The sequence below is a fragment of the Geotrypetes seraphini genome, chromosome 2, assembly GCF_902459505.1.
Source record: "Geotrypetes seraphini chromosome 2, aGeoSer1.1, whole genome shotgun sequence".
Lineage (NCBI taxonomy): Eukaryota > Metazoa > Chordata > Amphibia > Gymnophiona > Dermophiidae > Geotrypetes > Geotrypetes seraphini.
Window position 1 is genome coordinate 131,351,994 of NC_047085.1, and position 16,309 is coordinate 131,368,302.

At 41.6% G+C, this 16,309-nt stretch overlaps 1 protein-coding gene across 1 annotated transcript in view; it reads left to right on the forward strand.

The window, feature by feature from the left end:
• Window positions 1-6,225: 6,225 nt before the first annotated feature.
• LOC117355475 (desmocollin-2-like) overlaps window positions 6,226-16,309 on the forward strand; it is a 99,963-nt gene continuing 89,879 nt past the window's right edge. The window contains exons 1-2 of the mRNA XM_033934103.1: window positions 6,226-6,999; window positions 15,834-15,915. Of these exons, the coding sequence (XP_033789994.1) occupies window positions 6,952-6,999; window positions 15,834-15,915 (130 nt within the window). The 5' untranslated portion in view covers window positions 6,226-6,951. The remainder of the gene's footprint in view (window positions 7,000-15,833; window positions 15,916-16,309) is intronic.

The following is a 16,309-nucleotide window of genomic DNA, read 5'->3' on the forward strand; positions in this document are numbered from 1 at the left end:
AAAACTGCACAAAGCACACTATTCACTATACAATTATTACATTAAACAATCATTTTCTCCCATTCTCATCTTCATTCTTAATATAATAATACATATGATGTGATTACAAATTATAAATAAATAATTTAACTATTCAAAATACATTTCCCACCCACCCCCACTCCCCCACCCTCCCTGGATGTGTAAGGAAATCTAATGATAAAAAAAGAAACATGACCCTTATTATAATGCAATAAAATTAGTCAATGGACTCCATACATCATTAAAGGATTTACCTAGCCCCCAAACTTTCCGCCATCATCCTTTCATACTTATTTATGGTACACACATTTACCCACCAAAATGTGAAAATGATCCTATCATGATTTTTCCAATTTTGTGTAATCAATTGAACAGCTATTCCCGTCATAATCAGGAAAAGGCGACTTTTATACTTATCTAAAGTAGGCTTAATATGTAATAATGTACCACAAATTACAGATACCAATTCCAATGTGCTTTTATATTCTGCAAAAGTCAATTAAGTTCTATGCAGATAATGATTTTACAAATAGACTCAGACAATCACTGGAGAAAAACATCAATAAAAAAATAATCAAATTATTTTCAATTCAATTAAGTATTAATTCAAAAAGTTTTGAAAAAGGAAGGCCTTCAAATGCTTTTTAAATAAACCATATTTACCGAGTGTCCTTGTTTGAATAGGGAGGTTGTTCCAAATCTGCGCTCCAAAATAAGCAAAAGAAAATGCAAAAATAGTCTCAGAGACCCTTTGGGCTTAGAAATTGTAATAGTAAGGGGTCTCTAGATACAGCAGCTTTAATTCAAGAAGGGAATCTGATCAACTCCATCATGTAAGGAGTATCTCTATAAAAAAATATTAAAAATCATAACATAATTTAAAATGAATATATGCTTTTATAGGTAGCCAATGTAACAATCTATAGGTGTCACTCTATCTGTTTTGAGCGCTCTAACAATCAAGCAGCTGTATTTTGTATATTTAAAGATATTTTTTTCAATTGAAATTTAGAACAATCCATATGCTGGATATGGAATAAATGTTTAACCAACTTTATTTCAAACACATTTTCTTATCAAACTTTTAGGAAGTCAATTAAAACTTATCTCTTTGATAAATTTCTCTGACTCCATTTCTGCCTTGATATATTTTTAAAACACTTCCAGATAAATTTGATTAATCTTAACATGCTAATGTAATTTCAGAAGTTTTTTGTAATATCGCTGTTTGTATACAGTCTCTTCCTCTGTAAACAGCTCTGAACTGTTTATGGTATTGCGGTATATAAAAATAAAGTTATTATTATTATCATTATTCACGCGTTCCCAATACACGATTTCATATATCCACAGTTGCATCCATTGTGACTGATACTCCCCTGCTGTATTCACGTATTCACAGACCTGCAATGATTGGTGGGTGAGACGGAATATTATGCCTTCATATCTCTGAGCAGAGTTTATGGTACAAGAATATGTACAAAGGTTCATGATTACATCTTCATGAAGTGACCTTTTCAAGTAGTGACTTTTTTCTCTTTTCAAACATTTTCCTTCAGTCACTCCACTGTATTCATTTAGTGGTTGAGTTAGTAACCCCTTCAGTATATTTTCTTACTTTCTAATGTACCTGGGGTAGTGGAGAATTAAGTGACTTGCCCAGGGTCACAAGGAGCAGCGTGGGATTTGAACCCATGGCAGACTTTCCTAAGTTGCTAAATCCACATGGTGTTCCTTGAATGCTGGTAGAAAATAAGATCTCAGCAATTCCATAGTCAGGGGGGCAAAGAAACAGAGCAAAGGAGCAGGGAATAGAGAAAGGAGATTAGAGGAATATGAGATTAGAGGGAGGCCATAGCGTCTAAATATTTCCTTTCCAACAGCTAGCAAAATAAATACGAACCGCTTTTAAAAAGCGATCCCCATTTCTGGTGTTTTATCCTTGCCCCCCTTCCCTTTAATTAATTTGTTTTTAATGATGTAATTATTAACTTTCCCCTCCCCCTTTCCCCTCAAGCTCATGTTCGTATTTGCAATTTGTCTATTTAATGTTCACATTTCCCCCCCTACAAAAATGTATTTTAACCTTTCATTTTTAGCATTGTAAACCGGCCAGGTGCACGTCGATGATCGGTATATTAAAATTAATGAAACTTGAAAGGAAGCTAGAAAGGGGGAAGGACAGAGCGAAAGAAAGGAGTAAATTAGACTAGTATTTTAACAACTTATGCTATTAACAAAGTTTTGGTTCCTTTTGAAGGCCTAAAGTAAATTGCAGTTCACATACTAAAGTTTGGTCTTGAGGACAGAATGTGTTGGAGTAAAGATAGAGTTTAGGTGAGATCAGTGAAGGGATTAAGGTGGGAAAGAGTTCTCACCTGATAGTACTAAAAAGACCATACAACTCGGGATTTGCTCCATCTTTGGTTCTCAGTAAGAAAATATCTTTTATAAAACAAGAGAAGAAAGGAGAAGTGAATTCTGTTCCTGCTTCATTCATCCACCAAAACCAAGGATTCAAGACAAAGTTAGATAAGTTCCTGCTGAACAAGGACATATGCTGATAGGGCTAGTCTCAGCTATGGCGCTGGTCTTAGACCAGAGGGCCACCGCGTGAGCGGACCACTGGTCTGACCCAGCAGCGGAAATTCTTATGTTCTTAGATGACTGAAATTTTGATATACTGTTACTCCCAAGTTTCAGGCTGCTCTTTCTGCATGGTGTTACTCGCTATGCGGTTTTACAGTGTACAGCTGAAACCAGTGGCGTACCTAGGGTATGTGGCACCCGGGGCCCATCATTTTTTGATACCCCCTCCATCTATATGAAAAATATGACTTTTAGTAACAATCCACATATCGCACAAGAGTGTACCTAGGAAAAGGCAGCATCTTAAACACTGCAGTGAGCACTAGAACACCAACACATACATTGTAAAACTAAACAAGCCAGATCCCGTAGTCAATGCCAACTGAAAACTATGTTCTTTTCATACACACAGAACAGAGATACACCCTCACCCAATATGGAATAATCACAAACTAAAAATAGAAATATGCAGACAAAAGTTAAACTGAACCGCCAAGAAACCAGACCCTGGATACAATGCAACACCACAAAAACAGTAACACATGTCCTCTAATACAGTGCAAAATATAAAGACAGTAGATGTAAATTTGAAAAAACTGATACATAACAATCACCACTTTACAAATTAACAAATAAAAATAAAACAAATAATGAGAAATAAAAAAATACCATTTTATTGGACTAAGCAGTCCCCATCCCCGCAAACCACCCGATTCCATCCACACAAACTTTGAATTGTTTATATTAAAGTATAAAAAGAAACAATATTCTGTACAATTGTCAATTTATAAATCAGCGTCTTCTCCCCACTCTCTCTTCCCCACTTCCCTTCAGCGTCCTCAGCCCACTCTCTCTCCACTTTCCTTCAGCGCACGCACATAAAAACAAGCAATTTCTATTCATTCATAGAAATTAAAGTCTATATAATGCCAGTCACATAACAAAACATGATTTTACAAAAATAATTCCCTGCACAGTCAAGCCTGCAAGGATTACTAGATGTCTTTCAGCAGCTCCCCTCCCTCCCTCCCCCTTACCTTTCTGGCCAAGTCAAAATGATCTACCAACAATAAAATTTAAAAAAAACACAACGCACACTGTACGCGTAGAATTGTTAATTATCATTCCTATTCCGGGGTTTTTTCAAAGAGGTCAAAGCAGATGACTCTATGCACTGTCACCTCAGTAACAACCATACAAAAATAGACAAATACCCACCCCCCTCCATTTTTACTAAACCACAATAGCAGTTTTTAGCGCAGAGAGCTGCGCTGAATGCCCAGCGCTGCTCTCAACGCTCATAGGCTCCCTGTGCTAAAAACCACTACTGCGGTTTAGTAAAAGGGACCATATTGTAAAATATAGACAGCAGATATAAATTCAGACACATTTTGATCACTAAATTTAAAATAAAATCATTTTTCCTACCTTGTCTAGTGAAAACCGCTTCGAACTTAGGGTATAGCGGTATATAAGAAATAAAATTATTATTATTATTTCATGAGTCTCTAGTTGCACTTTCTTCTTCTGACTGTGCATCCAATCTTTCTTTCAGCCTGTATGCTTCCTCTCCTCACCTCATTCCCTCCCCCAACTTTTTCTTCCTCTCTCCCTGACCTTTCTTTCTCTCTTCATGCCCCCTTTTTTTTTCTGTTTCTCTTCTTTCCTTCTGTCTCCCTGCCTGCCCCCTTTCTTTCTTTCTCCCTGCCCTTCCCCAAGCCACTGCCACTGCCACTGCCATCGGGGATCAGGACCCAAACCGCCACCAATGGATAACAGGCCCCAAAGCCACCGCCGCCGCCCATGCTCTCCCTGCTTCGGGCCGACCAGCATTCCTCTCCCCGATGTCAATTCTGCTGTCGGAGAGGAAGTTCGGGCCAGCCAATCGCTGCCTGGCTGGGCGGAACTTCCTCTCCGACGGCAGAATTGATGTCGGGGAGAGGAAGACTGATCGGCCCGATAGATCGCCAAGGCAAAGTGAGTCCTGGGTGATCGACTCACTTTGCCTTGGCGAGCTACCTGTCGAATTGGGCACCCCTGCCCTAGGGAGAACACTCAGCTCTCTCCTATGCACCCCCTTGGGGCGTGCACCCAGGGCGGACCGCCCCCCCCCCCCGGTACGCTACTGGCTGAAACCACAGTCCTGTTCCTAAAGCAGGAATTCCATCCCTGCAATAAAACTCATATACAGTGGAACCTTGGTTTACGAGCATAATTCGTTCCAGAAGTATGCTCGGAAACCAAATTGCTCGTATATCAAAGTGAGTTTCCCCATAGGAAGTAAGGGAAACTCGCTTTGATTCGTTCCACCTGTTCCTCTCCCCTCCCCCCAAGTCTACCGGCGCTGCTCCATTCCCCCCCTTGAGGCCACCGGCGCTGCCCCATAACCCCCCCCCCCCCCGCGATCCGGTATCCTCCCCGGCGAACTAGCATCCTCACCCCACTCGCATCGCCCCCCTCCCCCATGATCCTACATCCCCTCCCGCGAGCACCAAAATAATATCCCTTACCCCGATTTGGCACCGGCACCAGCACCAACGCACAGGATGTGCCGGTGCCTGAAGATCCTCCCTCTTGGCTGGGCTGGGCTGTGCGTCGGAGATCCTCCCTCTTGCCTGTGCTGGGCTGGACTGGACCTTGAGCATTTGTGCATGCTGAAGGCCTTAAGGTCTCGCTCTCTCCGAGATTCTGATCTCGGAGAGAGCGAGACCAGCACCAACGCACACCGAGATCGACAACGGGCAGCATTTCCACAGAAGAGGAACTTTGGCAATCACCACAGGCCTCATCTGGAACAGTCTCCTTGAAGCAGCCGTTCAGGATGGCAGCTGGAGCACGAGCAATGTGACAAGGGGAGGATTGCATGAAGGAGACCATCGCAGAGGAGGAGACGTGGACATCCTGGGTCTATAAACCAAGCCTCTTCCCTAAAGAAGTCCTTTCTTTGGGAACCTCCAAATCTTACTTGCTCCACTTCATCACCGAAGTTGAAACAATGGATTGAAAATAATGTTTTATTTTTTCCAGTTTATGAATTATTTTTAATCTTATTCATTGTTTTGCCACTTGTTTTTGTTTTGTTCTATTTCTATTATTTAAAATTCACCAGAATTCTGTACTTAGTTCAAAATAGTCTTGTTAGAAAGTTTACTTGATTAATTTTCCTCTATATCTACTTCTCACTTCTCTATTACTCTTTAGGTACTTTAGTTAGATTGTGAGCCTTCGGGACAGTAAGGGAAATTTCTAAGTACCTTTCTTTCTTATAATTTTAATGTATATTTTCTGTAAACCGCTTAGAACTTAACGGATGTAGCGGTATATAAGAAATAAATTACATTACATTACATTATTTCAGTGCTCGGGGGGAGGGGGGGATGCCGGATCGCAGGGGGTGGCGCTCATGAATTGAGTCAAACTCAGTTTCTGGGTGCTGATTTTGCAAATGTTTTGCTCATCTTGCAAAACACTCGCAAACTGGTGCACTTGACTGTACCTTATTTAAACATTTTCATAGATCCACCATCTCTTTCTCTTTTTTTTTTTCACTTTCAGAGAGCCTCGGGACAGTGCACGTCAGAGAAAGACACACAGAGAAAGCTGTAATAGGTTGTACCAGAGAGTACAGAGAGACCCAGGAGGAGTGGCTATCTGAAGAGAATCTGGCAGTGTGCCTGTGAAAAGCCATAACTCTCGTCTTGACCTGGGTGAGGTAGAGAGAAACGGAAGCAAGAAACTAGCCGAGTCTGGGCATGTGCATGACCGCGCTTGAAGGGGGTTGTAACACCTAACTTGGGCCCTATTCTTTCTGTCTCAATAAAGGCTGGGCAGACAGGTTAATGAGCAGGGTATGAAACGAGCAGAAAAGGAAAGGGGGAGGAGTTTGCAGAAGGAATTACTTCTCGTCTACCGGAGGAGGGGAGGAAAGAAAGTCACATTTAAAAGTTTCTGGGAGAACACCACTGTGTTATTCATATTATATTTTAGTTACGACTCACTGCGGCCACAACCAGTATAAAAAAAGTTAAATCTTCTTGACAGGCTAAGCGGAACAGACAAGGAGTTTGGGGGGAGGGGGAAGAACCCTTTCTGAAATCCCCCAGGCACTGTTGTGAGTGAGGCGAACACCCAGTGCCATAACTCCCCTTGTAGTAGGGCGAGGAAGAAGCGACCAGATCAATTGAGAGGGGATTGAAAGCAGAGAGCGTTCGCTTCGCCACACACCTGCAGTGGGCGGGTCTCGTGCGCCCGCTGCCATTCTACGTGATCCTAACCTCTACGTACAGCGCGAGCTAACGGCTCGGCCAGAACCCGGAGGGGGACCAAGCAGTTCCCAGCAGGATGTCACCGACGCACCGCACCGTTCTCGCCTGCCTTCTCGTCCTCAAGGTGAGTTCACTCACTGTCCCTTTTTCTAGCACTGGGAGGAGGGGGTCTTAAGGGTTATCACCTTTACTAGCATTAGTTTCATGCTTTGCACTGTTAGCTCCTTAATTGGCAATTGTTTTGACTGCTTCTTTTTAAAGTTGCAATGCCTGCCGATGTTTTCACTGTCAACATTGTGAGATAGGCTCTGCAGTTCATTCCACATACTGTTATCAAGCTGTTGATTATAATGTATTACTTCCCCTCTAACAGAAACCCAGCTAATACAGCACATTTGTTTTAGAACTTGCAGCACAGGAATGTTTTTTTGGGCACTGCTGAAATACTCTCTGGTATTGCTGTCCTGATTTTGTCCCCCCCCCCCCCTACCCAGTCTAACAAAATTAAGTTATTAATTAGGGTAACTAGTGGTTCAATTTCCATTGCAGCTTATTGTTGCTCTGGGCAAGTCACTTAACACTCCCATTTCCTTGGGTACAAAATAAGTACCGGTATATGATATGTGTAAACCGCTCTGATTATAACTACAGGAAGACGGTGTATTACATTTCATCCCTTTTCCTTTTCTCTTTACTGTTGTGTACTGCTGAGTGAGTTTTGCAGAAAGTGTTTGTCTATATCAGGGGTGCCCACACTTTTTTGGCGTGTGAGCTACTTTTAAAATGACCAAGTCAAAATGATCTACCAACAATAAAATTTTAAAAATCACAAAACACACTGTATGCAGAGAAAATGTTAATTATCATTTGTATTCGGGGTTTTTTTTAAAATCAGAGGTCAAGGCAGATGACTTTAAAATATGCAATGTCACCTCTGTAACAACTATACAAAAATAAACAAATATACCCCCTCCCCTTTTACTAAACCGCGATAGCAGTTTTTAGCGCAGGAAGCTGCACTGAATGCCCTGCGCTACTCTCGATGCTCATAGGCTCCATGTTCTAAAAACCGCTATTGCGGTTTAGTAAAAGGGGGCCATAGTGCAAAATATAGATAGCAGATATAAATTCTCAAAACGGACACATTTTGATCACTAAATTGGAAAAATAATTTTTTCTACCTTTTTGTCTGGTGATTTCATGAGTCTCTGGTTGCACTTCCTTATTCTGTAAAGCCAATATTTCTTTCTTTCTGCCTCCCCCTGCCCCCCTCTTTCTTTCTGCCTTTCTTTCTCTCTCCCTCTGGCCCCCCCCCTCTTTGTTTCTGCCTTTCTTTCTCTCTCCCCCTGCCCCCCCCCTTTCTTTCTGCCTTTCTTTGTCTCTCCCTCTGGCCCCCTTTTCTTTCTGCCTTTCTTTCTCTCTTCCCCTGCCCCCCCAAACCATCGTGCCGATTTCTCCACTTCCCCGATTCTTTCCTTACCCCCAAGCCACCGACACGATTTCTCCCTGCTGCTTCCCCGAGCCAGGCCTGGCGCGTACAAGCGCCAGGCCCACAAGTCTTCTCTTCCGACGTCAATTCTAACATCGGGGAGGAAGTTCCAGGCCAGCCAGGCAGCGATTGGCTGGTCCAGAACTTCCTCTCCGACATCAGAATTGACGTCGGAGATGAAGTTTTGTACCCGCCAAGCCTGGCTTGGGGAAGCAGCAGGGTGAAAACGATCCCAAAGGCAACGCGATCGACTCGCGTTGCCTTTGCGATCTACAGGTCGATCGCGATCGACCATTTGGGCACCCCTGGTCTATATGTTAAACCAGCAAAGTTAGTATCTTAACCTTTTCCATCCCTGCCGCCTTTTGGTTTCCTTGTGTCAGAATACAAGGGTCATGAAATGATTAACTGTACATAATCAAACAAGTTTGGGATTAGTGATTTATAAAAATGTTCACACCTCTGCATGGTTACCCCCCCTCCCCCACCTAAAAAAAATTCCCTTTCTTTTTAATATGATTTTTGGGTTTTGTTTTTGGTTATGCAATGCCTGGATAACAGACTTAATTTAGTCAGGTTAAAAGAGAATTCAAAAGTTGAAATGTCTAATATTTTTGGGCTCAGCCTGAAAACTTATGCAGCATCAGCAAAAGCTGGTATCTGGATGGGAGACCTTTTTTCAAAGACTATCAAATATTTCATAGAGTGTTTTTTTCCCCTCCTTTCTTATTGTTAGGTTTAAAAAAAAAATAAAAATTCAGATTTAGAGAATCTACTCCGTATTCTAAGGATCAGACTTTACTGGCAAGAATTAACCTGCCCAGAGGCAGTCCAAGGCAGGGAGGGAAAGAGTACTATATGCTGAGAAGGGCCTTATTAAAAAAAAAACAACAACCCCAAAACAAAAAATCCTAAAGTTGAATCATAGTCTTTTTAAGATCCCCTGGATCAAACCTTATTGGCAAGAAGCAACTTGCCCAAGACCATTCAGATGCAACCCAAGGCAGGGAAGGGAAGAAGGGAAAAAGAGTCCCAAGGCATGAGCAGTGGCAATTTATTTGGTTTAAAAAAAAAAACAAATAACATTAAAGTTGATTCCCTGCCTTTTTTTTTTCTTTTTCTTTTGAGTGCCTTAATCATGGTAGGCTCAAATTGCTTCAGTGCCCCTTCCACCCTCATTGGACATGGGGACAAATTTATCCTCGTCCTTGTGAGTTCTGTTCTGTCCCATTCCTGCAAGCTCTGCCCTAACTACACAAGCTTGGCGTGGGGATGAGATGGGGACAGAGAGATCCCCACGGGGATGGAGAAAACCTGTCCCCATGGCATTTTCTTGGTCATTTCTCTTTCTCATCCTTTTGTTCTGATGTCCCCCCTACCCTCATGGGTCTGACGCATCTGCTTGCAAACAATTTAAATAAAATTTTTGATAGTCTGTTATAAACCTGTCTCTTTTCCAAACATCAACCTCAGCTGATCCTGTTTAGCTTCTAAGTTTAGTTCCCTCAAAAAGGGTCGGAACCTGCCAGATACAAGGGTAAATTAAAAAGTAAAGGCAAAATATAGCTTTAATAAAAGTAACTGTGAGCAATTGAACACATCACTTTTCTACATAGACCCCATGCAAGACGACATATTTGTTGTTTCGTTCAACTAGCTTCTGCATTCCAGCAGAGAAAGTTTTTGGCTGCTCAGGAAGCCAGGTGAGCTTTGTCTTTTGCTTTCTGGTTTGGATGTGAGGCACCCATGTCTCGTCGCCAGTGACAGTTCTCTCCTGAATATTCGGATCTTCATACCTTCCCAGGAACTTATGCAGATCAGTAAGCTGTTTCGTGACCCATCGTGCACAGACTTTTCTCCAAGTCATCGTGCATTATGGCAAATGCAGATTCATAGCTGATATCCAAACTTGCAGCCAGTTGAGACACCATTATCCGTCGGTCTTCTCTAATCAAGGCATCCGCCCTGTCAATGTGCTCTTGTGTACGTGATGTTGATGGGCAACCAGAACGACCTTCTTAGGTTACCTCTGTTCTTCCCGCTTTAAACCTTTTTATCCACTCATAAATCTTTCATTGAGACATGGGGCTATGTCCATACTGAGTCAATGTCCGACAGTGAATTTCTACAGGTTTTACCTCCTCTGCCCAAAGAAAACGCACTACTACACGTTCTTAGATGGTGCAATCTTGCAACGGAGCATCCATGTTTCTGACTTCATGGCTGCCACACAACCAGAGGCTGAGTACTGCACTGTGCAGGCAGTGTATGAGTATATACATTGTATTTCACTAGCTCTTTTCCAGTTATCATGTAATAGCTCTTTTCCAGTTATCATGTAATTTAACAATTGCTTTTAATTTTTGATTCACCCTCATATTTTGGCTCGACTAAAGGAGTTGTATAGTCAAAAAACTTTATATAAAAAGAAAACCCCTCCCTCCCCCCAAAATTGGGGGGTAATGCACCTATACTAGACATTGTTTACTTTAGTGTTTTGTTTTTTAATGACAGCTGAATATTATAGACGAGCAGAGCTGTGAATACTTTTACAAGGCTTCATGGTGCTTATCTTTGAAGCAGATGGATATCTCAAAATGGCCATGAAATGGTCATCTGCCAAAACCATCCAAATCATGATTTTTGAAAGGTAGAATTAGGCCATTTTATACTGTAGTTCATCCAAATAGCAAGGGGACATTTTGGGAGACATGTTTTGGGCAGACCATTCACCAATTAATGCAGACATGTCAAACTCTGGCCCGTGGGCCAAATCTGGCCCGTGGTGTACTGAAATTTGGCCCGCCATCCAAATTCCAATCTTCCCTAAAGCTGGCCTGCCGTTACAACTGCCGCATCATTTGTAGGCTCACGCGGCCTGCAGAGGATCGCTGGTCAGCAGTAGCAATCCTTGCAGGCTGCCGTGGCCTCAGCTGCACGTTCCCTCTAGCACGGTCCAGCCCCTCCTCTGATGTACGGAACCGCGGGCGGGACTTCGCCAGAAGGAAAGTGCAGCTGAGGCTACAGCGGCCTGTTAGGATCGCTACTGCTGACCAGCGATCCTCTGCAGGCCGCGTGAACCTACAGATGATGCCGCGTGAACCTGCAGAGTCAGGTCCCAAGCAGACCTGCAGCTGAGGAAAGGTATTTTGGGGGTTTCCTAAAGAGAAGGAGAGAGATCAAGGAGGCCCACATTCCATTTTCTATTCATTTATTACAATGGTGTGTCCAGGAGGCCTCATGCATTCCAGGGAACAGTTTTTATTATTTCAACACTCGCCTGCCTGCATGCTTCTCAACCTTCTCTGCCCTTATCCCCACCTCTACTCCCTTGCAACGAGGCCCCTGCAGTTATATTATTGAATAATAATACACAACACCCTCTCATTCACCCCCGCCTCAACAAGAGCACACACATACCATACACACAAAATCAGAACAGACTGCCTAATCCAAAATTTGACGCCCCCCCCATGCCTGTCTAGGACCTAAAAGAGAGGAAAAGTTTTTTTTATTTATTTTGTTTACATCACAGAGCCAGCGTGGGGTTGGAGAGGTTGTAACCCTAAACTTCTGAAAGACTAAGGGGTCTCTTTATTAAGGTGCACATTTAGTGCGCGCTAAATCGGTTAGTGTACCTTAATAAAATGACCCCTAACTATCTAAAAATAAAAAAAATTTGGCCTGCGACTTAGCCTTTTTTTCAGATTTCGGCCCCCTTATGTGATTGAGTTTGACACCCCTGATTTAATGGAACAGTAAGAAAATGTTCAAGGCAGCAAAGAGAGATGTTTTTATTTACCTGTTTCAAATACGTCCAGGATACATAAAGGTGATCTAATAGAGCAGCAGACCACTGGAGGGATGATGACATGAACTCTCCTTCATCTCCCAGTAGTTACCAATCCCCCTCCCGCCCCCCACCCCAGAAACGAAAGTGACGTGGACACCAGGCTTTATGACGACAGCTTCAGATATGGCCATTCCTTTAGAGCAGCAAGCGAGTGTAAAGAGTAGCCTAGTGGTCAGTGCAGTGGACTTGGAACAAGGGGAGCTAAGTGTAACTCCCACTTTAACTCTTATTTCTATACAAATACGGGAGCTCTCCTGGAACACAGAAGTACCTGCTTAACCTGAATTTATAAGATACCTGCAAGCTTGATGGCTATTACAGTGGTATGTCTTTAGGTACAGTAGGCTTTTATCTCTTCCTTGGTCACTTACAATAACATATAAAGGAATTAAAGTGGAATTTGTGCCTGGATCCTGTTTTTAAAGTCCATTCCACTGACCATTAGACTGCCCCTCTACCCTGTAGGAATGTCTGTATGGTAATTTTTGTACAAATGATGCCACGCAGACATTTTCATGCCTGCTTTTTTTGGTGTTCTTATTTTGGGTGCTTCATTTTGGGAAATGGCTGTTGGATTTTGGATGTATTTTCAAACAGGAAATCTGACTTTTCTTTTTTTTTTTTTTCTTGTTCAGAAATGGTTGTGTGAGATGTTGTTTTTGGATGATATGAGCAGGTCATCCCATTCTGATTTGGAGGTTCTTTCAAAAGTGCTCCTCTGTAACTCCCAAAAATGTTTCTGTAGAGTTAGGTGAAGGCATATTTTAGTGATCATATTGGGACTGTTGTATGAATTATGTTGATATAGGAAAAACAAAAGGGGGGCAAGTATGGAAAGGGTTAAGTAGTATTTCCCTGACAAATGTACAATAAGATACCAAATCTTTCTCTGCTGTGAGTTCTAAAACAAATGTAGGATATTAAGTTGGGCAAGTCCAGCAAATATCAGGGGAGAAGATCTGCATTGGAATCAACAGCTTACTAACAGCAAGGGGAGAGGTTCTGAAGTTCAGTGTTCTTCAACCTTTTGACATCTATGGACCAGTGGAAATTAAATAATTATTTTGTGGACCGGCACCGAGCCACGAACCGGCTGTTGAAGAGCATTGGGCTAAGTCAAGGGCCATACATCGCCCATCTCTACCCAATCTCCGTCCCCAGACCCCGCCCCTATAATAGTACTAATTGTAACACCATTTTTTTCCATTCATTTTTCATATATACATTTTCTCTGTGTAATAATATGTATAGTGAATATGCTTAATAAATTTAATTTTAACATGTAAGCTGGTAAAATTTAGATATTACACAAGAGAATCTGTGTTGAAGTATTTTGTACACTGATACAGATAAAAAAAAAAAGCTTTGATATCTGGTAACATTTTTCCCCAATACATTTTTAAAATAAGTTTTATAACTATTCACCAAATCACAGTACCCCTCAAAAGAAATACAGTACTTGGATGCTTGCTGATGACATCATAGAATGTTTGAAAACAAATGGTTTGCAGGGATTTGATCATGACCACTAGGCACACTAGATGGGCCAGTTGGTCCTCATCTGCTTTCCTGTACCTTGCTGTTCAGTCACCCAGCAACTTCTGAAAAAGTAAAACCAAATATTTTAAAATTTAGCTTTGTTTTTATATACTGCAGAGTTCTAAAATATAAAAGAAACCTCATGGTGAAAGTGTCATTTATTTTTCAAAACTACAAGAAGATAATGTATATAATATATATTGAATAAAGAATATTAATGGTCCTTAGAGTTTTGTATGTACAGCAAAGGAGCACATGCCCATTCTATGCTCAACTTTCTGATATTCCTGAAAAGAAATAGTTATTTGATGCTTGTCATTACACTCTCTGGCTTACTTTAAGATAAACAGCCAGCAGGATTTTTCTCCCATCCTGTATTTATTGAAAATATCTGCTGAAAGGAGGGCTGCCACCAACTTTTAAATATAGGTGCAGAAAATTGTTAAACACAGACCAACATGGCAGTGTTTAAGTCTTATTAAATTAATTTGCACAGGAGGCAGATTGACTTCATAAAGAATGTTGACGATCCAGGCTGACATCGGACACTGTTTTTATTTGCAGACTGGCTCAAGAGTCTTATCAAGTATATGTTAATATTGCATTGTAGCAATGTAGTAATTTTTTTTCTTTCTTTGTTGTAGTTTGAATCATTTTTTATCATTAAATTCAGGCAATCCCTGTGTTACAAACGTCTGGCTTACATTGGACTTGTACTTATGAACGCCACCCTCTCCCGTTTATTGTTCAGCATCTCCGTTCCTCCCCTCTCTGCGGCCTTCCCAAAGTGGCAATGGCTGGCTGACAGGAGAACCACTGTAAACAGGAAGCCGAGGTCAGCCCCATTGGGTCCTTTCCTCTACCGCGTCTGCTTCCTGTGATGTCGCTTCTTTAGGCAAACGCGGAAGAGGAAAGGGCCAACCTCAGGCTTCACTGTTGATGAAGAACTGAAGGTTTTAAAAGATACTAGAAGGATGGGGTAATGGAGTTGAGATACCCAATTGTCTGGTAGAGAGAGAGGAAAAGATTTGGGGGGTGGAGTTGTCATGCCCACGTACTTTGGACCCAGGCCAGCCTAAAATTGGGTGTCTAGCTACACTCTTACTTTTAGCTAGACTGAAGGAGATCCATGGAGCAAGACCCACACCCAGAGAAGCCATTGTGGCTGAGGCTGACGAAAGCCAATGATCTTTGGCTGGCTCAGATTCAGAGAGGAGACTGCCCGAGCTCTCTGTTGTACTCCCTTTTGTGAGGTACTTCCAAAGGAGAAGCCAAGAGACGAAAACACTCTAGTAAATATGTGGCTTATCTGTGTGCCTCCATCTTGCACGTTCCTATAAAAAGTATTTTTTTTCCTACTTGTATCTACTGCAAATATGAAAGCCATTTCTTTCTCTGAATAGCTTCCTATCAGTGTTCCATGCTATGTTTGTGCCAATATAGGGCTACTGAAAAGCTGTATATACTTTGGGCCCAGCCAGCCTAAAATTGGGTGTCTATTTATTTATTTCGATATCTATCCCGTTCTCCCAGAAGCTCAGAACGGGTTCCAAGTACACACTCACAATTGTTTGAAAACAGACTAGTCATGACAACAAATCGGTTACAGTAGACAATAACAGAGCTTATTCTAGAGACCAGACTGGTCTAGCTACACTATTGCCCCTTAATCCTCCCTTGCCTCAGATATAAATATACTAAGCTCTCTGAGGACTGATAAAAACATACAGTACCTGAAAATACACACAGATTCTCACATGTTCTGAGTTACATACAAATCTGACTTAAGAACAGTTTTAAAAATGTAATTTGTTCTTAACTCGGCGACTTCTATAAGCGATAAGGATATATCTTCCACTACCACCTTTAAAACTAATATATTTTAAGGATACTTTAAAAGTGTTTTATTTATAGTGATATGCTTTGATTTTTAGTACATTTTTTGACTTTATGTTTAGAAAATATCCCCCTTGTGTGAAGCTCGATAAATGTTTCCCAATATTATGTTGGTTAGGCAGTGTGATGTATGATGATTCTGAGTATCTAACCTGAGTATCTAACCTTACCTTTTCTATAGGTGTTAATCACATCTGGTGAAGTTTGCAAAGTGAAACTGAATGTTCCTTCTGAACTGGAAGCTGAACAGTTGGTTGGGAGAGGTGAGAAATAAGGAGCTCATTTCAATCCTTGATTTATCGGAATGGTTATTACCAGTGTAGTGCTTGAATTGGGCCTCGCCAGTCAGTATACATCTGTTGGACAGAGATTTAGCATTTTCACGCATAGAATGAGTTATGCAATTTTGTAAAACGCGCAGATCTCTGCATGCTTAATGTCAAAATTAGCGCATTTGTTTTTAAGGCTTTTTCTTTTTGCCTTTTTTTAGGTTTTGTTCCTTCAAGAATCTTAAAAAAACCTCTTTTAATAACAAATGTGTTAGTTTGGCAATTAGCACATCCTAGAAAAATAAACCGGTATAATGCATGTTCAGTGTTCTCCCCAGAAATTTTTTCTATCCGGGTGGCACGAAAAAATAGCCGGACGGGACGGTGA